At 49.1% G+C, this 23,709-nt stretch overlaps 2 protein-coding genes across 2 annotated transcripts; one reads left to right on the forward strand and one right to left on the reverse strand.

Annotated features, from left to right (window-relative positions):
• The first annotated feature begins 5,130 nt into the window (after positions 1–5,130).
• On the forward strand, positions 5,131–18,612 carry SV2A (synaptic vesicle glycoprotein 2A). Its single transcript, XM_049616427.1, is given in 14 exon segments — positions 5,131–5,226; positions 8,750–9,448; positions 9,450–9,702; positions 11,002–11,182; positions 12,009–12,160; positions 12,275–12,408; positions 13,045–13,134; positions 13,374–13,484; positions 13,655–13,743; positions 14,046–14,210; positions 14,403–14,536; positions 15,447–15,653; positions 16,257–16,416; positions 16,817–18,612. Coding segments are annotated over 13 exon segments (2,229 nt in total). The 5' UTR covers positions 5,131–5,226; positions 8,750–9,079; the 3' UTR covers positions 17,001–18,612.
• A 3,116-nt stretch (positions 18,613–21,728) lies between these two features.
• Positions 21,729–22,657, reverse strand: BOLA1 (bolA family member 1). The gene is made up of 2 exons (XM_049616418.1): positions 22,557–22,657; positions 21,729–22,212 (listed from the first exon to the last, which is right to left on the reverse strand). Exon 2 carries the CDS (start codon positions 22,207–22,209, stop codon positions 21,796–21,798), a length of 414 nt encoding a protein of 137 aa, XP_049472375.1. The 5' UTR covers positions 22,210–22,212; positions 22,557–22,657; the 3' UTR covers positions 21,729–21,795.
• Between the last annotated feature and the right edge of the window lie 1,052 nt (positions 22,658–23,709).

Here is a 23,709-nt window from a genome sequence, read left to right on the forward strand (position 1 = left end):
TTGTGTGATCATATCAAGTTACTTAACCATCCAGTACCTCAGTCTATCATCTGTAAATGGTGACCATCTCATAGGGTTAATGTGGAGGTGGGGTGAGTTCATCAATGTAAAGTAGTGAGAAAAGTGCTCAAGTCAGGTAAACGCTCTAATGAGGCTAACCATCATTACCAAATACCCACTTATCACCTCCTGGGCCATAGTCTTATTTCCACACTTAATATAAGCCATTGTGGAGAAGAGCTGAGTCTAGGGATAGGAACAATTCTAGACTAAAAATGGGGCAACTCTTAGTAGGTAATTAAATTATATTCTTTGAAACAAATTATTTACCTATTAGTTCAACACTTATATTTAATGGGAGTAAGCAGAAATTTATCATATATACTAAAGGTAATAAAATTGAACTTATTTGGAATAATATTTCATTAAGTGTTTACTTAAGTAATGAAATTAAGTATATATTGGGGATATAGCAGTAAATATGTCAGATGAGGTCCTTATTCCTTTAGAAATGACAGTCTAAGTAGGAAAAGGCAAAAAATAAAAAAGTAAACAAAAATAATAATTTTAGATAGAGATATCTTGTAAAAAAAAAAAATAAGGCAGTGTGATAGGATACTGCCTGGGAAGTAGGGAGGGTCATCTGAAGGGTGACTTTTTAAAAAAATTTAATATTTATTTATTTATTTATTTATTTATTATTTTTTAATTTACATCCAAGTTAGCTAGCATATAGTGCCGCAATGATTTTAGGAGTAGATTCCTTAATGCCCCTTACCCATTCAGCCCATCCCCCCTCCCACAACCCCTCCAGGAACCCTCTGTTTGTTCTCCATATTTAAGAGTCTCTTATGTTTAGTCCCCCTCCCTGTTTTTATATTATTTTTGCTTCTGAAGGGTGACTTTTGAGTGGAGACCTGAATGGTAAGGCAAAGATCTGGGACAAGGGATTTCCAGGCAGCAGGACTGCAAGTGCTAGGGTCCTCTGATGGATTTGCAGTGGGCATGCTGGAGCCGTAGCAGGAGACCAGGGAGGCTGAAGAGATTCAAGGAAGAGGGTTGGGGAGGCAGGCAGGGGCCAGATCCCACAAGGCCTTTTAGGCCTTGATTAGAAGTTTGGATTTAATTCTTAGTACAATGGGAAGGCATTGGAGGATTTAAAGAAAGGGGAGTGGTAAAATCTCATTAAAACTTTTCCTAAAAATTGCAGTTTAACATGTTCAGAAAAACACCTAGGTCGGGAGTGAATTTTTATATATGTATGCACCCTTTTAACCTTATATCATCAAGATGTTGGCACATTTCCAGCACCCGGAGGGCTCCCTTGTGCCCCTTCACAGTCAATTTCCACTTCCTGGTGGTAGCCTTTCTTTTCTTCATCACTGTAGATAAGTTTGCTTTTCCTTTGCACTGTATACAAATGGGTTCATAGAGTATGTACTCCTTTTGGTCCAGCTTCTTATACTCAATATTTTGTTTGTGAGATCTTTTTATCTTGTTGTATACAGTAGTTCAGTCTCTTAAAAATTTGTCAAATAGTATTCCTTATATGAATATACCACGATTTGTTTATCTAAATGTAACCATTCTTTGGCTGATAGGCATTTGAAGTTTTTGAATCTCATGAATGAAGCTGCTATGAAAATACTTGTACCTGTCTTTTTAAAAAATGTTTATTGGGGCGCCTGGGTGGCTCAGTCGGTTAAGCCACCGACTTCGGCTCAGGTCATGATCTCGCAGTCCGTGAGTTCAAGCCCCGCGTCGGGCTCTGTGCTGACAGCTCAGAGCCTGGAGCCTGTTTCAGATTCTGTGTCTCCCTCTCTCTGACCCTCCCCCGTTCATGCTCTGTCTCTCTCTGTCTCAAAAATAAATAAATGTTAAAAAAAATTAAAAAAAATGTTTATTTTTGAGGGAGAGAGAGAGTGGGAGCTGGGGAGGGGCAGAGAGAGAGGTGGGGACAGAGGACCCCAATAGGGCTCTATGCTGACAGCAGTGAGCCTGATGCAGGGCTTGAACTCATGAACTGCACATTCATGACCTGAGCCAAAGTTGGACGCTCAACTGAGCCACCGAGGCGCCCCTGTACCTTTTTTTTTTTGCCTGTACCTGTCTTTTTTTTTTTTTTTTTTTTTTTTTTTTTTTTGTGGTACATATGCACTAATTTCTCTAAGGAGAGAGTATCTGCTAAATCAGGTTTGATTTAGAGGATCCTCCTGACGACTGAGAATAATGGGCAGAGCAAGATTGGAAGTAGGGAAATCAATTAAGAGGCTATTGTGGCAAAGGACAGAGATGATGGTGGCTTAGACTAGGGGACAGTGGTAGAGAAGTGGTAGATTTAGAACATGTTTTGAAGTAGGGCTGACAAGGCTTGATAAGAGCAAGAAAGGAAACAGGGCAACTGCAAGGTTTCTGGCCTGAACACCTTGATGAAGAGTTGAGAAAGACCTCAGTCTGAAGTTTATTTCTGGGTGTTACATTAGAGATGCTGATGAGATATCCATGTGGTGATACTGAGTTGACAGGTGGAGATTTTGAGTTTGGGCTTGGTAGAAAGGTCTGCACTGGAGACATAAATGTGGGAATCGTCACCACATAGACAGTACGAAAGGCATGGGATTACCTGAGGTGACAAGGGAGAATAGAGTAGGTGGAAGGGGGAAAGGGGCCAGGACTGATCCCTTAGGAACTCTTATGTTAATGGACCCAGCAAAGGGGACAGTGAAGCAGCTGGTGAGCTGCATGGGTCTGTGGTTCCTGGAAAAAATGATGAAGTCTTTCCTCAGCATTGGAAAAACATATACAACCTTTCTCTCTAAGATTACAAGATTTCTATTTTAGCAAGTAAGGGATAAGTGGAGAATATGCAAAGTCACCTTAAAGAGAAAAACCGGCTCCCTGCCAGCAAGGCTTGGCTGTAACCTAATTGAAAATATTAACATATTTAAATAAAGAATGTATCAACCTGAAGAGGGGTCAGCAATGGAAATCTAGTGAAGGGAGAGTCGCTGAGGCTCACACAGGCATAGCCTTTCCAAGTACCATCCTGGAAAGAGTGCTTTAGCCAACAGAATGAGAGTAGTCCAGGAGGATTGGCAAGGCTGCCCATACATAGAGAGGGGAGTGGAGAACTGTAGCCAAGAAGAGTTTTCTGAACCCATTGGCACAGCTCCTTCCTGGGGATGGCCAGATGCCATTAAAGATAAAAATATTCCTGTTCGGTTATGTCATTGTGCATCTATATGTTGACATTCTGATTTGGCTTAAAGAAGAGAATGTGCTGGACGTGAGTCTGAGCAACGGAAGATTTCTCATGGTAAATGAATACGTATGTATTATGGCTTTATGTTTCAGTAAATTGTAAACTTCGTTGGCACAAACAGGTATTTCCAAGATGTAGTTTTGAAGTCTGTGAAACCCAGGCCCACATCCCTATGAGAAATGACGTAAGTATAGCCATTTTTTTTTTTTTAATAATTAAGTCAGAACAGCCATTTCAGAGGAAATTCCTTGCACATCTTGTTTTCTAAACGTTTGAACTTGGGCCGAATTGCCAATATTCCAAGATGTCCACGAGAATGAGAAAATCTTTGAAAAAACTGAAAAAAGTGAACTTTTGCCTGGTCACCACTTCTCCCGACCAGTCAAGGAAGTACAAATCTAGCCCAGCTCATCAACACCGATGAACCTCTTTTTAAAAAACTTACCTAATCTTCCTCTTTTTCCTCAATAAAAACCCTGAGCCCACTTCCTGTAATTGGGACACTATTTGGGTTTCAACCTAAACTATGTGCCCTGAATTGCAATTCTGTGATATGAAATAAACACTTTGCCTTTTGAACTGGTTTCTTGTTTTTAGACTGAAACAAGTCTAAAAGTTAGTGGTAAATTCAACACTGCAAACGCCACCTGTGAGCTCTCTTGGGACACGGCCCGCCAGGCCTCTTCATGTAACATATTCCAGCATTCTGAAGCCTACATTTTTATCAAAGTAGAATCACACACTATTAAATCCGAAAGGGAGCTGATACAGCCTCTAGTGCAAGCCTGGCATTTTCCAGATGAGAAAACTGAGGCTCAGAGAGGCAGCGAACTTGACCCAAAGCTTATGGAAGTGAGAACCCAGGTCAGTGCACTGTCCAGAGTACCCTAAGCCCTTACCTAGAATAGGGAGACACATTCAGTATGTATATCCCCAAACCACCCAGCTCCCCTCACCTCTGAAGCAGGGTCAATCACCTAGCAGGACGTCTTGGATCTCTAAGCCCAGGTTGTTGGTACAGGGGCAAAGCAAAGAACTGAAACTAGTTCAATCCTTCCTGCCCCAGAAGCAGGTGTGTGTGTGTGTGTAGTAAAAGGAATTGGATAGAGCATTGAGGGAGGGAGTCCCTCTTTGAGTCATTGGAGCAAATTAATAGAAGGAGAAGGTAAGGTCTGTAAATCCCGCTCAGCTTCGTCCCCCACTCACCTCTGCTGCTACCAACTGAATGGAGGATGGGAGGTCTGCACTGGCAGTAAATAACCAGGACTGTTTCTGGTTCTGGAAAAAGATGGCAGGGATCCAGGAGTCTCACCTCTTGACAGTTCAGGATTAAAAACTTTGTTATTCCGGCGTTCTCTAAAATGGCCAGGTAAACTCGGATTCTGAGCACTCTGGATCCGGAAGAGGGCTGTGGGAAAGAGGTTTGGCTGGGAGTAGAGGAGAAAGGGAAAAAGGAGGGTGCTTTGGAGGCAGAGAACCCCTCAAATTTGTGAGTCCTGCCCTACTAGGAATGGGGCGCTGAGAAAGGGTCTGCCTCGTTCCCCACCTCCCTTTCTGCCTTCCCACTTGTCTCCCTGACAGTATTCTTCCCTTAGTTCCTTTCATCTTTTATTCGGAACGGGCTGGGAAGGGCTGTGTGTGTTATCTCCAGCTGTGCCTGTGACAGTCCCCTCTGCTGCTTCATCGTTGCTCCCCGGTGCCCTGAGGCCCTCCCCATCCTCTTTTCTTCTGCCGCTCCCCACCACCCCCAACAATGGTCTCTCCCGGTGCTCGGTGGCGCTGGGGGGTTGGGGGGAGGGAGGAGGCGGGCGGAGGCGGGGCCGGAGCGTGGGGAGTGTGTGTGGGGGGGCAGGTCTGCATTGCCGCTTCCCCTGGTACCCGGAGCAGTCGACGCTGCCGCCAGCCCGGCGGCCGGGACCCCCGCCCTCACCCGGGACTGCCTTACCCGGGGGCACCCAGCCCAGGTGAGACCCCTCTCTCAAGTCTCTTACCTCCACCCCGCCCGGGGCAGAAGCATCCTTGCCTTGCCTTGCAGCCATTTTATCCTCCGATGCTTTGCTTGTGGGGAGGGTGACAGTCCCTGCTGTAGGGGTAAGGGGGCCGGTGGTGGTTTGAAAGGACATTTAATTAAGTTGCTGTGCTGATCAGAATATATATATGGAATAAGGGTGTTTTTCTCTACCTTAGCCAAGTCCCTAGTACGCTCTCAGATATTGACAGGTTTGGGGGGGAGGAGGATTTAGGTGAGGTAGGGTTCCCTCGAAGTCCAATGCCCTCCTCACCTTGCACGCCCCCCACCCCCGCCGTAAGTGACCTTGGCTGGGGCCAGAGATTGGATGCTGCCTCAGTCTGCTCCCCTGCACTTGGGCGGGGGTGGGGGGCAGTGGAGGAAGGGCAGGTGAAGGAGGGAGGGAAGGTAAAGAAAGAATGGAAATGCTGGGTAGAGAGATGGTAAACGACCAAGGTCGGGGGCACGCGTAGCGGGGCGGGGGGGGGGCACTTGGGCAGTTGCTCCTGGGTGGGGGGAAGGGGTGTTGAGTGATGATGGGCACCTGCCCAGAGGCAGGACTAAGCGGGGGAAGACACTCCGAGAATGGATTCAGTCAATTCTAGGGGCTCCTCTGTTATGCCAGAGCAGAGGCGAGACGGGGTGGGGGATGCTGAGGGCTGTCGCGGCAAATGCTGGTAGGGGCGGTCTCTTGCCTTTGCTTGTGGAGGTCTCTCCCTGTCTCCCTGCCCCTGTGTTCCTCTGTTGCGTGCATTTTCAGCTGACACCTTTTTCCCCCTCCGAACTGTGAATGCTCCATCTTCCTAACCCTTGCGGTAGGATGTAGGGAGGGGAGGTGCAGCCTTGGGCGTCCTGGGTGGGGGGCTGAGGCTCAGTCACCCAGCTGTCACAGGGAGCGGTGCTCCAGCACACCCCGCTTCCTTGTACCCTCCCCCCTCTCCGTGGTTGTTTTGACAAGTGACTGCTTCTTAATGACCTTGCCACCTGGACTAGGGAGGGTTGGGGAATCCGGGTGACCCCCAAAGTCAGGGACTTTGATTGGGGGTGGGGGCTTCTGGACCCTCCTATAATCCAGGGCAGAGTGAGTCCTCCTGAAGGGAAGCATCTGCTCGGGAGCCCCTCCCCCCTTTCTGCAGGAAAATCTCCCGGGCACATTTTTCCGGTCAGGTGGAGCCGGCCAACCTTAAAGGGCCGTGTAACCCGGAGTCTTGTCTCCTATAACCTCCACCTCTCCAAGCCCCATCTCTCTCCCACAGGCTTAGCCACCCTGTGCTGCTTTGGGGGCTAAAAATAGCACCACTTCCTCACCAACTCAAAGAATTTGTCTTCTTTCCCTTCTGACTTCCTGGCTCATTGGCCCTGGGGGAGCTAGCTGTTGAGACATCCTATCCTGCTGTGGCTCTGGGAGCCTTATCTACCCTCCATGCACCTCTCAGGGGTAAACAGTGTTGATAAACACAGGATGTGTTTCCTGATGGGTCTGTCTCCTTCAGGGTTTGGGGAGCCCGGGGGGGGGGGGGGGGGGATCCTAGATGGGAAGGAAAGGAGAGGAAAGCAAATGGCCATGCAATGGGGGGATTCCGCTTTCCTCTCTTGCATGGGGGTGGGTTTGGGCCTTGAACCATAAAGAAAAGAAGGTGACACAGGGGTCACTGGTTTTGGTCATTGTGGTCCACTGCTTACATCTGGCCTGAGGGGCTAAGGCTATGTTTGCCAGTGCTTCTCTCTGAGCCATGTAGCATTACTTATCCCCTTCTACCAGGGCTACCGTGTGTGCGTGTGACATTTAATGAAGGCCCTGGATGGGTGGGAACAGGAGGCAGGATATTTTTAGGGGAATGATCTCTGATCAGAATCTAGTCCTACTTCTTCTGCTTCTCTGAATGAAGGCAGTGGGGGGGGGGGGGGGGTTCTCCTATGTTTCCCTCTGGAGGATGTCTTTTTTGGGGGGGAGGCCCAAGGCCCCCTTCATTCTATACTGGCCTCCTACGCAGTGCGGTATTTGTGGACTCCTTTTTCCTTGACTCCTGGAGGAGGAGCAGAAAGGATTAAGGGGGATTAGGAAGGAAGGCCCTGGAGAAAGGAGGTGTAGCTATAGACCTTAGCCCCCAATGCTGAAAAAGTATGTATTTGATCAGCCATTTCTGTTCCTGCCCCCACCAGGGAAGGGGCTCACGGATGATGTCCTGAAGGAAGGTGGCAGGAGCCAGACATCACCTCTTCTCCATGACCTCAGGTTCCAGGTTTCCCTTTTTTTTGAGTCTTCCCTTCTTTGTCTGGAGGGAGACAATGTGGGCCCATCTGCTGGAACTAATTTGAACAGAGAGGTCTTGGGACTCTGTTTTGGGAGGATACTGGACAACAGCATCCAAGTATGACCCCTACTCTTCCCTTGCTGCTTCCTGTTTCTTTCACATTTTTTTCAGTCTAATAGGAAGGAAGGAAACTATAGAATATCTACTGTGAGGTTGGATTCTCTTGTGGACTCAGAAAACTAAAGATTATTACCCCCAGTTTAAATATAAGGACACTGAGGTTGAGGGAAATTAAATAATTTGCCCAAGAGCAGTTAGCAAGTAAGTGACAGAGCTGGGATTTTAACTTAGGTCACCTAACTGTCATGTGCTTTGCACTGAACCAGCTTTCCCTTGCCAGTATCCCTTTCTGCTCCTTATCCTCATAAGCATCCAGACGTGGCTTTTGTTCTGGGGTCTTGTGAGGGAGTAGAGGGGATCACACTGTATTATTATCATCACAAAGAGCAATAACCAACATTTCTTAATCGCTTTTTATGTGCTAGGTACTATGGTAAGGAGTTATACACATGTCATTTAATCCTTACTTTCCCCTTCTTAAATAAGAGGAAACTGAGGCCTGGCTGTATGGGGAGATGGCCGAGGTCACTTAGCTAGTAAGTGCTGAAGCAAGAAGCCAAACCCAAGTCTGTCTGACCCTGGAAGGGAATTTTCACCCACTGAGAAAACCCTTCCTTGTGGGAACCTGAGGGGAGGACCCCAAGAGCCCCATTTGAGATGCGATCAGTGGATTGAAGTCACAGGCTGGAGGACTTGATTCTCCTTTTACACATTCTCCCCCCAGCACTTCCCCCAGTAAGCAAGCCAGACCAGACTAAAACAGAGAATTATGGTTTCTCATATTTCCTGTTTTGTTCTTTGCAGTTTGGTGGTAAAGCAAGGGGTCTGATCTTGATGTGGGGCAGGGGATCAGAAGGAGGGCTCTAGATAGGTGACCGTGACTCTGGAGCATATCTCATAGGCCTGATCTCCAAGGTCAAAGTGAGGGAATTTATACTGAATGATCCACAGCTGGCCCAGGTAGGCATCCCTTTTTAACTGTGTGCAGGCTTGAAGCAAGGAGACCATCCGTATCACATGGTCTTGGTTGGGGCTCTGTATTGGCTTTCTTTACCATTTTAGGCCTCACCACCTCCTTTTTTCCCCCCCTCTTATATTTTCTAGATCTCAAGAGGCTTCTTGAAGAGAAGTAGGCGGCCTTTCCTGTGTTATCCTGGCTCCCCATCTTAGCTTGCACAACCTAGCTCCCCCTCCCCTTCCCATTCTGCTGTTCCCCTTTTCCCTTCCCCATGTATCCAACTGAACTGGCCAGAACTCCTCTCCCTCCTTTCCCTTCCTACACACTCACTAGCCAGGTCCTATTTGCTCCTATTCTGTGCCCAGAGATACTTGAATCCACTTCATCTGAGTAACTGGGGGAAGGAGTCTTTCTGACTTCACAAGTCCTTGAGCAGGGAGTGGAGGAGTCTAGTGAAGCATTCCCAAAGACCCATCATGGAAGAAGGCTTCAGAGACCGGGCAGCTTTCATCCGTGGGGCCAAAGACATTGCCAAGGAAGTCAAGAAGCATGCGGCCAAGAAGGTGGTAAAGGGCCTGGACAGAGTCCAGGACGAATATTCCCGCAGATCCTACTCCCGCTTTGAGGAGGAGGAGGATGATGATGACTACCCTGCCCCTGCTGATGGCTATTACCGTGGGGAAGGGGCCCAGGATGAGGAAGAAGGTGGTGCATCTAGTGATGCTACTGAAGGCCACGACGAGGATGACGAGATCTACGAGGGGGAATATCAGGGCATCCCCAGGGCAGAGTCTGGGGGAAAAGGCGAGCGGATGGCTGATGGGGCTCCCCTGGCTGGAGTAAGGGGGGGGCTTGGGCGATGGGGAGGGCCCCCCTGGTGGCCGGGGGGAGGCACAGCGGCGGAAAGAACGGGAAGAACTGGCTCAGCAGTATGAAGCCATCCTACGGGAGTGTGGCCATGGCCGCTTCCAGTGGACACTCTATTTTGTGCTTGGTCTGGCACTGATGGCTGATGGTGTCGAGGTCTTTGTGGTGGGCTTTGTGCTGCCTAGCGCCGAGAAAGACATGTGCCTGTCGGACTCCAACAAAGGCATGCTAGGTAAGACACACTGGGGGGCCCTCCAGCCCTGTCCTGCCCCAAACTCTAGAAAAACCTCTGCTCCTGAGAACCCCTGTCCTTACCGCTCCCTAGGACCCCGATCCCAAGATGTCCCCAGAGAGCGTGGAGTTCCTCTGCATGCTCATCCCTCACAAACCCTCCTCTTGGGGTTGGGTCACAGTGAGGTTGTTTGTGCAAGAGAGGCTTGGGAAAGGGCAGCTGGGCTGGGGCTTGGGGCAGTGGCTGGGTGGTGGTCTGCTTAGTTAGTTCTGCAGGAGGTGGCCATGGTGGGATGGGCCCCTGTTGGGTGTTTCTTCAGAGACTTCCCTTCTGTCATCTTGCTCCTTTTCGCTGATCAGGGAAACAAGAAGTCAGTGTCCAAACTCCCTAGTTTAAATGAGGAGTCAGTTTAGTAGGGTGGGGATTGGGGAGGAAGCCCAGGTCTGCCTTCAGCCAGAGAAATTGGCCATGCTTGCTCTTGGCAAGCCTTGGGAGTGTTCAAGGGCCAGTGAGTGGTCTCTAATGGCTCTTCCTGATGTGGACCCTGGGGGAGGAAACCGCCTGGACTCACCCACAAAAGGTCTCTTGGTCTTGCACTGCTCCCAAGTTGCCATGAGATGTTGGGGAGATCCCCACTCCTTGGGGCTTGGCTGAAGCATGGGTAAAATGCAGAGTTTGGAGTAGATTGATTTTTAGAGTCATTCCAACTCTGAATGTAGGAAGGAAATAAGGAACAGGAGAGTTTTAGGAACAGAAGCATTGGAGCTGGGGGAGTAAAGCACGGGTTCTGTGGGGGGGATTTTGTAGGGGGGACTGAAGAAATGGAGGTGCTTTCCTAGGGACACAGGAGATCTCTCCTGCTGCTTTCAGGACGTCAAGGCAGGGAGGGAGATGGGACCCTGGGAAGGTCTGGGAATTTGGGTAGATCCATTACTCCTTCTAGGCAAGCCAGAGATGGGGGTGTGTTGTGTGTGTGTGTGAGAGAGAGACAGAGACAGAGAGACAGAGACACAGTGAGAGATGAGAGCAAGCAAGAGAGAGCAGGAGGGAGAGAAAGAATTCTGGGGGTCTCCCATGTCTGCATTCCTGCCTTTGAATCTCTGGTCTACAGAGATGACATTCCGTGAGTAAAGACAGAACTCTCACTTGCTCTCATCTCTGGGTAGACTTACCTATCCTAGAAGTCTTCCAGCTCCTCAATCCATTCTGCTGCAGCTCTAGCTCATTTAATGCTCAAAAAGTGAGCGAACTGAGGCGTGTCTGCTCATACCTCTGCTGTCTCTGTTTCCCTCCCTGCAGGCCTTATAGTCTACCTGGGCATGATGGTGGGAGCCTTTCTCTGGGGAGGTCTGGCTGATCGGCTGGGTCGGAGGCAATGTCTGCTCATCTCGCTCTCAGTCAACAGCGTCTTCGCCTTTTTCTCATCTTTCGTCCAGGGTTATGGCACTTTCCTCTTCTGCCGCCTCCTTTCTGGGGTTGGGTGAGTGGCCACCTCCTAAGCCCCTGGAGGCAGTCCTGAGGGAGGACTGTGCCTTTGTCGCTGTTATGTTTCTAGAACCCAGCACAGTGCCAGGCACACCAGATGCATCTCAAATATGTATGAATTGAATGAACTCCTTTCTCCTACCGTCTTTAGGCCAGCTTCCCCCTGTCCTGGACCCACCTACCGCCTGCCCAGAGCACCATTCCATGTCTCGTCCACTCCTGAGTCCTCCACCCCACCCTCCAGTTCCATTCTGAGCCTGGCTCCATGACGAGAGGCCTGGTGGGTCTCAGCTGTACCCCTGGGTGCCTGTGAACCCCGGAGTTATCCCCTTCCGAGTCTCCATCTTTCCTGCATTTGACAGCAGACCTTTCTGTTAACACCCACAGCTGCCAGAAATGTGACACGTTGACCCACCACACTCCCACACTCCCTGAGCCGTCTGTGTGCATTCTTTGCCCTGTCTGCAAGCTCTTTTCTGGCCTGCTCCCACATCCCTGCCCTCGGACTCCTCTTTGCCTAGCTTTTTCCTGTGGGGATTTTCCCTCTTTTCTGTAATCATCTTCTGTCTCTTGCAACTCAGTAGCCATCTTCAAGGTTCAATGTTTGTTCCTTCCCTTCCCCTCAGACCTCCCTGCCTGTTCCCCAGGGTCTTGAGGATGGGTGCATAACAGCTGGTGGTGAGGGAGTGTATAGGGCACTGTGTGAGAAGTCTCTTTAACAAGGTGTGGAAGATGAAAGGCACTTGGGGATCCAGAGCACTGGGGCAGGGGATCGGAAATAGGGCCCTTTTCTAATGCTGAATTCTCACAATGCTCCCCAGGATTGGAGGGTCCATCCCCATTGTCTTCTCTTATTTCTCGGAGTTTCTGGCCCAGGAGAAACGTGGGGAGCATTTGAGCTGGCTCTGCATGTTTTGGATGATTGGTGGAGTGTATGCAGCTGCTATGGCCTGGGCCATCATCCCCCACTACGGTAGGCAGTCCCCGGGGAATGCACCCCAGCCTCTCTCCCTCTTCTCCTGTGTGCCCTGTGGTGGGAGCCCCCAGCCTCTGGCCTTTCTGCTGATGCTGTGACTGTCCCTGCCAGGGTGGAGCTTTCAGATGGGGTCCGCTTACCAGTTCCACAGCTGGAGGGTTTTTGTCCTCGTCTGCGCCTTCCCTTCTGTGTTTGCCATCGGAGCTCTGACCACACAGCCTGAGAGCCCCCGCTTCTTCCTGGAGGTGAACGGGGCCAGGGCTAGGCTGGGGGAGGGGCAGCAGGGGGCTCTGTGCTCAAACACTCACGGTGGGTTTGGTTTGTGGGACCCTCACAGGGCCCATACTCCTGGGGACTTTATCTTGCTTCCTTTTTCTTACATTGTATCTCCAGAGGGGCTCTGTGGGTGGAGAAACCAGGGTACCTGCCCAACCATGGATGGTTTAAGATGTTGCAGGTGGGCGCTCTGCCCCTGACTTTATCACTCAAGAGAAGTTCCTACCCTGTGCTTCTTCCCCCTCCAAGTAGATCTTGGTCCAGAAGCTTAGGATGCTGCCCCTCCTCTGACAACCTCCCTGCCCCTTGCCAGCAATTCCCTTGTCTTCAGTTTTCTCTTTCCATTGTTCCAGGGGATCCCTAGGACCTGTAGTTGTAGCTGTCTCCTGGACTCCCCCTAGGCTTGCTCAAGTCTTACTCCATTTTGCTGTACCCCTGCTTGGGGCTCTTTAATTGTGGGTGATGTACACACCCACAAGTCAGAGGTAGGGGTGGGAGACTTTTTGTGTCCTGTGACTACAGAAGCCACACTGGAGGAAGGGGGTCTATTACCCTGGGTCAGGGAGGAGCTAACCTGGAGGTGGGAATTATGTCTGTGGCTCCAGAACGGGAAGCATGATGAGGCCTGGATGGTGCTGAAGCAGGTTCATGACACCAACATGCGAGCCAAGGGACATCCTGAGCGAGTCTTCTCAGTAAGCCAAAGCCCCTCCCCTCAACCTCCAAGGCCCTCAAGCCCCAGCCCCACCCAGCCCCTCTCTGGATACCACCCCCTGCTTCCCTAGACATCTCCCACCACATTCTCCCTCAATGTCCTCTCTCAGAGTATCACATCCACCCCCTGCCGCCACTTTGCTACTGTTTTGAAACTGAAGCCCCTGGATGGGGTTGGGAAATAGACTATGTGACTGCTAACCGCTTCTCTTGACCCCAGGTAACTCACATTAAGACAATTCATCAGGAGGATGAGTTGATTGAAATCCAGTCAGACACAGGGACCTGGTACCAGCGCTGGGGGGTCCGGGCCCTGAGCCTGGGAGGGCAGGTAATGAAGGACGGTGTGGTGAAGAGAGGGAAGGGAGTGGGAGAGGCGGAGACAAAGGCCTGTTTGTCGGGTGAACTGAAGGGAAGGGGGACGGGAGAAAGTGGGGGACCTGGGGTGGGAGTGTTAGAAGTCAGTACAGCTGCTATCTGACTTTGTTTTGTTCCATCTAGGTTTGGGGGAATTTCCTCTCCTGTTTTGGTCCAGAATATCGACGCATCACTCTGATGATGATGGGTGTGTGGTTCACCATGTCATTCAGGTGAGGAGGTGTGTGGGGGCAGTGGGGATCTAAGTCCTGAGGGATGAATGGAGGTTAGACAGTCTGGGGTGGGGTGGTGGCAGGGAGACTGTTAGGCCAATGGAGGAGCAAATGGCTGGGAGATGAGAGTACAGTGGGTGGGCAGAAGAACCTGAAGTCCCTGAGACCAACAGCAATGAAGGGAGGAGTGCTGAGGGATGAGACTGGAGAGGCAAGCAAGGTCCTGACTCTCCACCCCCTCATTCTGGACCCTCTGATTGTAATCGTGAGCCCATCTGATTCCATCACACTTGACTCTTCAGCTACTATGGCCTGACTGTCTGGTTTCCCGACATGATCCGCCACCTCCAGGCGGTGGACTACGAAGCCCGCACCAAACTGTTCTCTGGGGAGCATGTAGAGCATGTGACCTTTAACTTCACTCTGGAGAATCAGATCCACAGAGGGGGACAGTACTTCAATGACAAGTACGTGGGGACGTTTACATTTCACTTCTTCCCTGTTCCTTCTACCCCTTGTCTCTTGCGTGGGTCTGGGAGTTTGGAGACAGGGTCTTTGGGAGTAAATACCTGTGGTTTCTCCTCAATTCCAAGGGAGTGAGTCTTGGAGGAGGGTATGAGGGTAAGGGGGAAGTGTTTCTCATCATCCTGGCCTTACAGGTTCATTGGGCTACGTCTGAAGTCAGTGTCCTTTGAGGATTCCCTATTTGAGGAGTGTTATTTCGAGGATGTCACTTCGAGCAACACATTTTTCCGCAACTGCACATTCATCAACACTGTGTTCTATAATACTGGTAAGATGCCTTGGCTGGTGCCTGTCGGACCAAAGGGTTGAGTGGACCTTGAAGAGGGGAGAAGAAACGTTCCTCACTCCCTAGTTCAGGGTTCACAAACTGAGCTCTCTGGGGCCCTGTAGGAAGGTGGTGTGAGGGCCTATTATCTACCACCAATAATTCCAAAAATTGAACGGACATTGAACATTTTTCTGTAATAGTTTTAAGAATATCTGGCAAAAACATCAAGTTTCTTTACCTTTGAGCTGGAATTAAAGCAAATCTGCATTATTATCAGCATACTTCTGAAGTGGGCAAAACTCATTCAAACAGGGCCTTCAGGGGAAAAACAACAACAACAAAAAAAAGGAATATTTTCTGGGTAAAAGGTTGCGAATCATTACATTAGTCCGGTTTTTTAAAACAGTGATTCTCAAACTACATGCACATGAAATGCTACTTTGCCAGCTAGACTGAGGTTCCCACCCCTAATGGAGCACTGGGTGAGTTTTTCCCAACTTGCAGGGAAAAATAATGGAAAGGGCTTTTAATGATTTTTAATATTTTGCTTGGTAATTTTCCTAAACCCATGGCACTGCTACTGCTTATAGTCAGCTAGGGCAGACCAAAAGAATGAATAAGAAGCAAAGATTATTAATGAGAAAACTTGGAAACAGCCAGTCCCACTGTTTCATTTCATAGACTATGGTCATTTTCTGCTGTAAAGATTTCTAGTTCCTATGGTGATATTATTTGACGTTTTACAATGAAGGCCCTGAGCAGTTTTGAGAGCCCCTTCCCCCCCCCCCCCCCCCCCCCGCCCCCGCAACTAACCCCACAAAGGCAGAGTCCTGAGCCATAAGCAGTAGCAGCCTCCCCCTCCTTCTCACATTTGCCGTGACTGCCTTCCTGTCTTGGTTTTTGCCCGCAGACCTGTTTGAGTACAAATTCGTGAACAGCCGTCTGGTGAACAGCACGTTCCTGCACAACAAGGAGGGCTGCCCACTAGACGTGACAGGGACTGGTGAAGGCGCCTACATGGTGTACTTTGTCAGTTTCCTGGGGACGCTGGCTGTACTTCCTGGGAATATCGTGTCTGCCCTGCTCATGGACAAGATTGGCAGGCTCCGAATGCTTGGTAAGGGGGTGGGTGGGTGGTGGTGTGTCAGAACTGATAAGGGGGCTGGGGAGCAGGGTGAGGCTGTCAACAGGCTTCTTACCTTATTCTGAAGGAACAGCTTAGCTAGAGAAGGTTCTCGCTCTCGTGTCTTCTGCTTAGGTCTTGGCTGCAAGATGGGGTGGGGCCAGACCTGGAAGTTTCTCTGAGGGAAAAAGGAGGTAGACAGATTAACAAGTGCACTGGCTTTGAGGTTATGGGTGTTGGATCTCAGCTCCACCACTTAACCTTGGCCAAGTTACTTTATGAGCCCAGCTGTGTCATCTGCAAAACGGGGGTGATGACAGTACCTACCCCATTGGGTTGATGTATTAGATGAATGCATATAAAGCATCAAGCTGCTTGACCCATAGCTGTCATTGAAGAGATGGTTGTTACTGATATTATCAATAAAAATATAATTATAAGGAAGGATGGGGATGGGTGAAGTGCCTTCCTTTTGAGTACTCTGGGAAAAAGATCTCATCTTGGGCTTCCCTCAAACCTAGTTTGAGGGCACAGGGTGGGTTGTGGATGAGCATCACTTGGCCAGGTTCATGCCACTCCCTCATTTCCTGGCTCTAGCTGGCTCCAGCGTGATGTCCTGTGTCTCCTGCTTCTTCCTGTCTTTTGGGAACAGCGAGTCAGCCATGATCGCTCTGCTCTGCCTTTTTGGGGGGGTCAGCATTGCATCCTGGAACGCGCTGGACGTGTTGACTGTTGAACTCTACCCCTCGGACAAGAGGTAGTTGGAGTGTCGTGGGGGCAGGGCAGCCGGTTTAGGGTCTACACGGTGGTGGCGGGAAAGTGGGGTGAGGAGGCAGCTGAATGGGAAATCATCTGTAGGGTTAACAGGATATACTTTCCCATTGAGTTTCTGTTCTAAGAGCTGGTAGCTTTTGTATTCACTCCTTGCAGCCTGAACTATTAACCTAATTTTTTGGTCTTCTTTTCCCTTTGCCTCCCAATCTGTATTCCCTGATGTACATGCCTCACCTCTCTGATCTTTCCATCCTTCATCTCCCTTTTGCACACTGCCTGCCATCTCTCCTTCACTTTCCCACCTACTCACCTGTCCCCCGCAAACCCTCCTATGCCTCTTCCTTTGTCTCCCTTTTGCACCGCACTGGGGGTCTCCTGAGCAGGACCACGGCCTTCGGCTTCCTGAATGCCCTCTGTAAGCTGGCAGCTGTGCTGGGGATCAGCATCTTCACATCCTTTGTGGGAATCACCAAGGCTGCCCCCATCCTGTTTGCCTCAGCTGCCCTTGCCCTTGGTAGTTCTCTGGCCCTGAAGCTGCCCGAGACCCGGGGGCAGGTGCTGCAGTGAGAGGGTCTCAGGGCCTTTGAGGGTGGCAGGCACACTGTGAGACCAACAGCTCCTCCTTTTCCCTCCCTGCCCTGCCATCCTGGCCCCAGAGCCCCCACTCCCCACACCCCTGTGTTCAGTGTCTTAGCCACGTGCGTGTGCGTATGCATGTGTGTGACCCCGTGGGCAGGGATACAAGGAAGGCTCCTTCATCCCAGTTTTGGGATGTAGCTCTACTCCCCACCCCTTGACGTGCACACCCTTCTCCCCCAGTGTTAGTGAGGGGCCCTAGCTCTTCCTGGCTCCAGGGGCTCCAGCACAGGCTTCCTGCCCTCCCCTTCATTCCCTCTGCCTAGGCCCTGGTGAAACCGTGGGCATGTGGTTATGCTGGGAGCTGGGGCTTGGTGTAGTCCATAGACCAAAAGAACTTCTTAAGAGTCAGAAAGGCCGCAGGTGCCCTCTCACACCTGTTTGATGCTGGGGGAGTAGCAATAAACCTCAGCCCCCTGGCCTCCACTTTCCCCTCAATTTGGGCTATAAGTAAGAAGCCTGAATTTTATCAAATTAGCTTTCTGATTCTTATTTATTTATATATTAAGTTCTGAGGCAGCTCAGCAGGACTGTGTGTGTGAATGCATGTGTAACACTTACGTACGTGTGTGTATGTGCCGTGGGGCGGGGTGTCACCATACTGTCCTAAGATACAGCCAAGAATAATCTCAGTGGACACACACACTACTCTGCCTCCCACAGTACCTCCCCTAATCTTATTTTTGTGCCAGGCCTGGGAGGGAGGTGCCCCAGGCCAGGCTAGGATAAGAGTCCCACAGTCTAGAGAGACCTGAGGGCACCTGACAAGGTCCAAATCCTCCCCTCCCTCAAGAAGCACAGTCCTCTGGAGTGAGAGGCTCCACCCACTATAGCACAGACAGGGACAGCACAGCTGCCCTCCCACCCCCAACCTGTCCCCTCACACGCAGGTTAGCAGGGGAGGGAAAGAAACCAGGCATATGGTCAAACCAGCAGATCAAAAAGCACAAGGAGCTGGGGCAGGAGGCAGGGGCCCTCCCAGGGACTCCTCTGAAGGGGGAAGAAGGTTAGACAATAAGCCAGGGACCCCTAATGTGGGACCAGAAGCCTCAGTTTCCCTGTCTCACCCTTTCTACAAGATACCCCCTGTAGGTTAAGCTGCCCTTGCCCCACCCCACTCTGTGTGGCTGCTTTCTTTGGTGCCCTCCTGCCCTCCACTGTAGCTGTGATGTGTTGTAGTTTTTAGCTGTTTGTAAAACGTTAAAAAAAAGTGAAAAGGAAAAAAAGTGAAAACAACAACGAAAAATCCAAATTCATCTTCCTCATGCTGCGTCTGGTGCCCCCACCCTATAGTCACTCCCCCACATTTTGTAACACTGACCCAGGTGGGGACTGTTTAACTCTTTGGTATCTGTGCTCAAAGGACTGCCTTCTCCAGTGCCCAGTGTATGAGTGTGTACCCCCTTCCCTCACCCTTCATTTGCTGGACGCAGCCTTCTCCCTTCTACCCCCTGGAGGGACCCATCCATCTCTCCTGCTCTCCTGGGACACCCTAAACCCAACTCTGTTGATGTGAAAAATGAAATGAAAAATATTGATGAAAAATAAAAAGGAAATAAATCCTTAAGATCCAAAATGGCTACATCTCCTTCTTTGCCACTCCACCTACATCCTCTGCCTGCTTGGAAGGAAAGGTGGTAAGATGGAAATGCCATTCCTCTCTCCCCAAACTGAAAGCCAGAATAATATGATGCACCATATTTATTTCCTCAATTGGCCACTTTATCCTGACCTTTTCACTTCTACAGATGGAGGGTCCTCTCAGTCTCTTGGATTTGAAAACTTGGAGTAATGTCCTGCAACTCGATAGCAAAAACAACTAATAACCTGATTTTAAAAGGGGGCTAAAGACTTGAGTAGACATTTCTCCAAAGAAGAACACAAGTAGCCAACAGGTATATGGAAAAATGCTCAACACCACTAACCATCAGGGAAATGCAAATCAAAACCACAATGAGACACTTCACACCTGTCAGGATGGCTATTACCAAAAACTATCCCCCCCCCCAAAAAAAAACCCAAACACAACAAAATACTAAAGGTGTTAGTGAAGATGTGGAGAAACTGGAACACTAGTACACAGGGGGAAGGCAACATGATGCAGCTGCTATGCGAAAGAATATGGAGGTTACTCAAAAAATTAAAAATAGAACTACCATATGATCCAGCAATCCCACTTCTGGGTATTTATCAAAAGAACTAAAATCAGGGGTGCCTGGGTGGCTCAGTCGGTTAAGCGTCAGACTTTGGCTCAGGTCATGATCTCACGGTTTTGAGTTTGAGCCCTGCGTCAGGCTCTGAGCAATCAGCACAGAGAATGCTTTGGATTCTATGTCTCCCTCTCTCTCTCCCCCTCCCCTGCTCGCGTTCTCTCTTTCTCCCTCTCTCTCTCAAAAATAAACATAAAAAAAAAAAAACCTGAAATCAGGATCTTGGCAACATTAGTACTCCCACGTTCACTGCAGCAGTATTCACAATAGCTAAGACATGGAAATAACCTAAATGTTCATCGGCAGATGAACTGATAATGAAAATGTGGTATATATACACAATGGAAAGCCATTCAGCTTTTAAAAAGGAAATTCTGCAATATGTGATAATATGAACCAATCATGAGGATATTAAGTCACATAAGCCAGTCGCAGAAAGTCAAATACCAAATAATTCTATTAGTTAGCTGAAAATAGTCAAATTCATAGAATCAAAGAGTAGAATGATGGTTGCCAGGAGCAGGGAAGAGAAGGAAATGGGGAGTTACTAATCAAAGAGCATGAAGTTTCAGTTAAGCAAGATGAATAAGCCCTATAGATGTGTATGACTGTACCTAGTCAATGATAATGAATTGTATTCTTAAAAATCTGTTGAGAGTAGACCTTATGTTAAGTGTTACCACCATAATAAAACAATTTACAAAAATAAAATTAAAAAAACCCTAAATCAAAACAAAAATTTATGAGCGTTTCTTGAGGATAGAGCCAGTTTGCCTCCAAATCTTCGTGTGTCTTTTAAAGATAGATTCCAGATTCCATTCTTGTGGAATCAGAATTCCCCCTCCCCTTTTTTTTAAAGAGAGGGGACCTAGAATCCACATTTGAAACAAGCTCCCATGGGAATTCTTATGTTAGGCTATCTGGAAATCAATGCCTGGGTGTTACCCCTGACTCTCCCTTTTTTTTTTCTTTAATGTTTATTTATTTTTGAGAGACAGACGTGAGCAGGCAAGGGGCAGAGAGAGAGGGAGACACAGAATCTGAAGCAGGCTCCAGGCTCTGAGCTGTCAGCACAGAGCCCTATGTGGGGCTCAAACTCACAAACCACGAGATCATGACCTTAGCTGAAGTTGGACACTCAACTGACTGAGCCACCCAGGAGCCCCTCATATTTCTGTTCTAATCAAGACATTTTCTGACTTTTTATGGTAGCTCTCAAAACTTTTTCCTTTCCATTCCTACAGCTGACCTTGAAGTCAGGGTCCCATCTTCACTCTTGGTTGCTCTCTATGCCTCCAATCTCCTATGCCAACCTCCTTACACATCACTGCCAGAAGGATTTGCCCCAGAATGCTCTTTGGCATGTCCTTCCTCAAAACTCTTCAATGACTTCCTATTGTCCAACCAGATGCAGTCGAAACTTTAGCTCAAAATGGTCATGATGTATGTTAATCTTTTTCTTTAGTATCTAAATTCTCTTGCCACATTAAGGTCATCAAGGTGCTTATCTAGACATCACTTGAGCTCCCCTCAGAAATAGGACTTTAGAAGGCTTGTAAGAAAAAGGGCTATATAAAGTTTTCTCCATCTTCTATACTCATATTCCATGTTATCTTTTCACTGCCTTAATGTGTTTTCATTTGTCTTGTAAGGATTTTTCTGTTTTCTTTTTTAAAGTTTATTTATTTTGAGATAGAGCACAAGCAGGTGAGGGGCAGAGAGGAGAGACAGAATCCCAAGCAGGCTCTGCACCATTAGCACAGAGGCCTACGCAGGGCTCGAACCCACAAACCGTGAGATCACGACCTGAGCCAAGATCAAGAGTCAGGTGCTTAACCAACTGAGCACCCAGGCACGCCTCATAAAGGATATTTCTGAGAAACAAATGCAAATCCTTTTGGAAATGGGTAGGCTGACAGAAAACCAAACATTCTCCCAGTAGGAAATTCAAATATACTTATAACTCCTGCCTCATCCAATCGGTGGCTGCAGTTTCTATGCTTTTGCTTGAGCTCTTCCCCCTCCTTATAACATCCTTCCTCTCTTTTCTGGTTTAATTCTGTGCTTTCCTTTAAAGATCCAATTAGGTCACTCCCCACAATGAAGCCCTTCTTGACTACTCTAGGCTACAGGTATCTTTTCCCAAGAACATCTGTAGCACTCATTCAACAGGCCATTATCAACACAAAGCAGTGTATCTCCTATGATAATTTATCTTTTAATGTACAGGATAATTTCCAACTCATCAGGTCTGGTGATTCCTTAGTCACAATTTAACATAAAACGACTACGCAGCTTTTCCTAAATAGTCCAGGGCAAGGGCAGTGGTGAGTGATTCTCTTTCCTTGGATAAGCTTTGATCTGAAATGAGTTGCTATCTCCAGAGGACATGTACGTGCTGGCTGAATGGGGCCCAAGGATCCTTGTCCCTTACAAACACCAGACCGTATTGAAGGGAAGAAAGCCCGTAGTTTATTCCCAAACCATTAGGATCCTAGTCTTCCCTCTCTGGGGGCTCAGGGGGTTCCGCGAGTTTTCTTGCTCCCACCCAGGCAAGGGGGGCTTGCGTCCAGTTGAGGGTTCTCCTTCCACTGGGCGGGGGTCCGTGCCTGTATGGCCAATGCGTGGACCCGCCCAGCCAGCTCCTCAGACAGCGCAGCGTGGACCAGCCGGTGCCGTTGCAAGGGGCTCAGTCCCTCAAAGCGAGAGCTCACCACCGCCACGCGGAAATGTGTCTCGCTGCCCGGTGGGACCGCATGGCCGCCGCTCTCGTTGCGCAGCTCCAGCACCTCAGGGTTCAGGGCCTGCTCTAACTTCGTGCGAATGGCTGCCTCGACGGGACCGACAGTCCCCAACCCGGCGCTGCTCCGGGACGGACAGACACGACCGGCCATCGAGAACAGGCGCCCGACCAGCTGCACACTCAGCATCCGCTAACGCAGAGACAAGGCCCAGAGCAGTGAGGGTCTGGGCCTTCCACCTGGTGAGAGCCCCGTCTCCCACCTCCAGCCGCCCACGTCCACACCCGGCTCCCGCAGGGTGCCCGCCTCGACTCCAGACACCGCCCCTTCCCTCTGGGTGACGCGGGGGGGGGGGGGGGCAGGGTTGGCCTCCAGCCGCGGACAGCAGAGGAGCTACGGGGAGCAAGGGTTGGAAAAGGCCTCCGAGAGGCACGTTTAGCAGGAATGGGCTGGAGGTTGCAAAGGTAGGGTATGTGCAACTCCGGGTTGTGGTTGAGCCACTGTCCCCTTTGAACCCCAGGCTGGGCCTTTTCTACCTTCCACTCAGCCTTGGCTACCGCAGTCGTCGCTCAGAAACCCGACTCCTGAAGTTCTCGGCGAAATGCGGACCCCGCGTCTTGAGGCACGCTGGGAAATGGAGTTCTGACTACGCGATAGTAGCCTGGGCAGACGCCACGTGATGCCCCGAGGTCTCACGGGAATTGTAGTCTATGATTTTATTTTTTCCTCCCAACTCGCGGTTTTAGGTTTTGAAGCAGAATGATGCAAAAAACAAACAAAACAAAACAAAACAAAACAAAACAAAACAAAACAAAACACCACCGCCGGGAATTCCTGCGCAGTTGGGACTGCTGTTATTTGTTGCATTTTATTGTCATCTAGCTGAATTCCTTTATTTTATATACGAGAAAATGGAAGCCCATTTCATTTACTGAATACATAATTACTGAGCGCAGACCAGTCCTGAATAAAGCAGGCCCTGTCTCAAGGAGTGTACAGAACCCTGAAGATGAGCAAGTAAGCAGGCAATTACAATACCGTGTGCTAAGTGCTATGATGGGACTGGGAGAACAGGATTCCAAGGAGTCATGTCTCCCAGATTTGGGGGTGCAGAGAAAACTTCAGAGGAGATTTTAGGGTAACAGTCTAGAAGAGAGAGCACGAAAGCCTATCTCAGCTCCTCTCAGTCAGGCTGTGGTAGTTGCACGTGCAAAGGCCAGAAGAGGGAACTTTGGGGGAGTGGTTACTTTAGGTGTAGTTAGGTGTAGTTGGAGCCCACGGGGCAGAGATGATGGCGATGGGAAGTAAGTAGGAAGGCCTGCCTGGGAGAAGGCAGGGGCTAGACCATACTGGGCCTTGTGGGCCAGTCTTTTTCCTGGGAGCGATGGGAAGCTAATGAAGATTTTAAGCAGGGCTGTAACAGGATGAGATTTTTTTTTTTTTCCAAGATGATATATAAGCTTTTAATTTGTATTTTATTTTGTATCTTTAATATTTTATCGATTATATCTCCATATATTCCTAAGTATTTTCCCCAACTTCTAATTCGGGAAAAATGTCAAAGCTGCAGAAAATCCAAAGCAACGTCTTCTACCTTTCACTATTTTTTACATTTATATATAATATACATATATACTTATATATTTAAGTACTTTGTATATATCTATATACTTTAAAAATATATTTATA

Source organism: Panthera uncia (genome assembly GCF_023721935.1).
Source record: "Panthera uncia isolate 11264 chromosome C1 unlocalized genomic scaffold, Puncia_PCG_1.0 HiC_scaffold_4, whole genome shotgun sequence".
Taxonomy (NCBI): domain Eukaryota; kingdom Metazoa; phylum Chordata; class Mammalia; order Carnivora; family Felidae; genus Panthera; species Panthera uncia.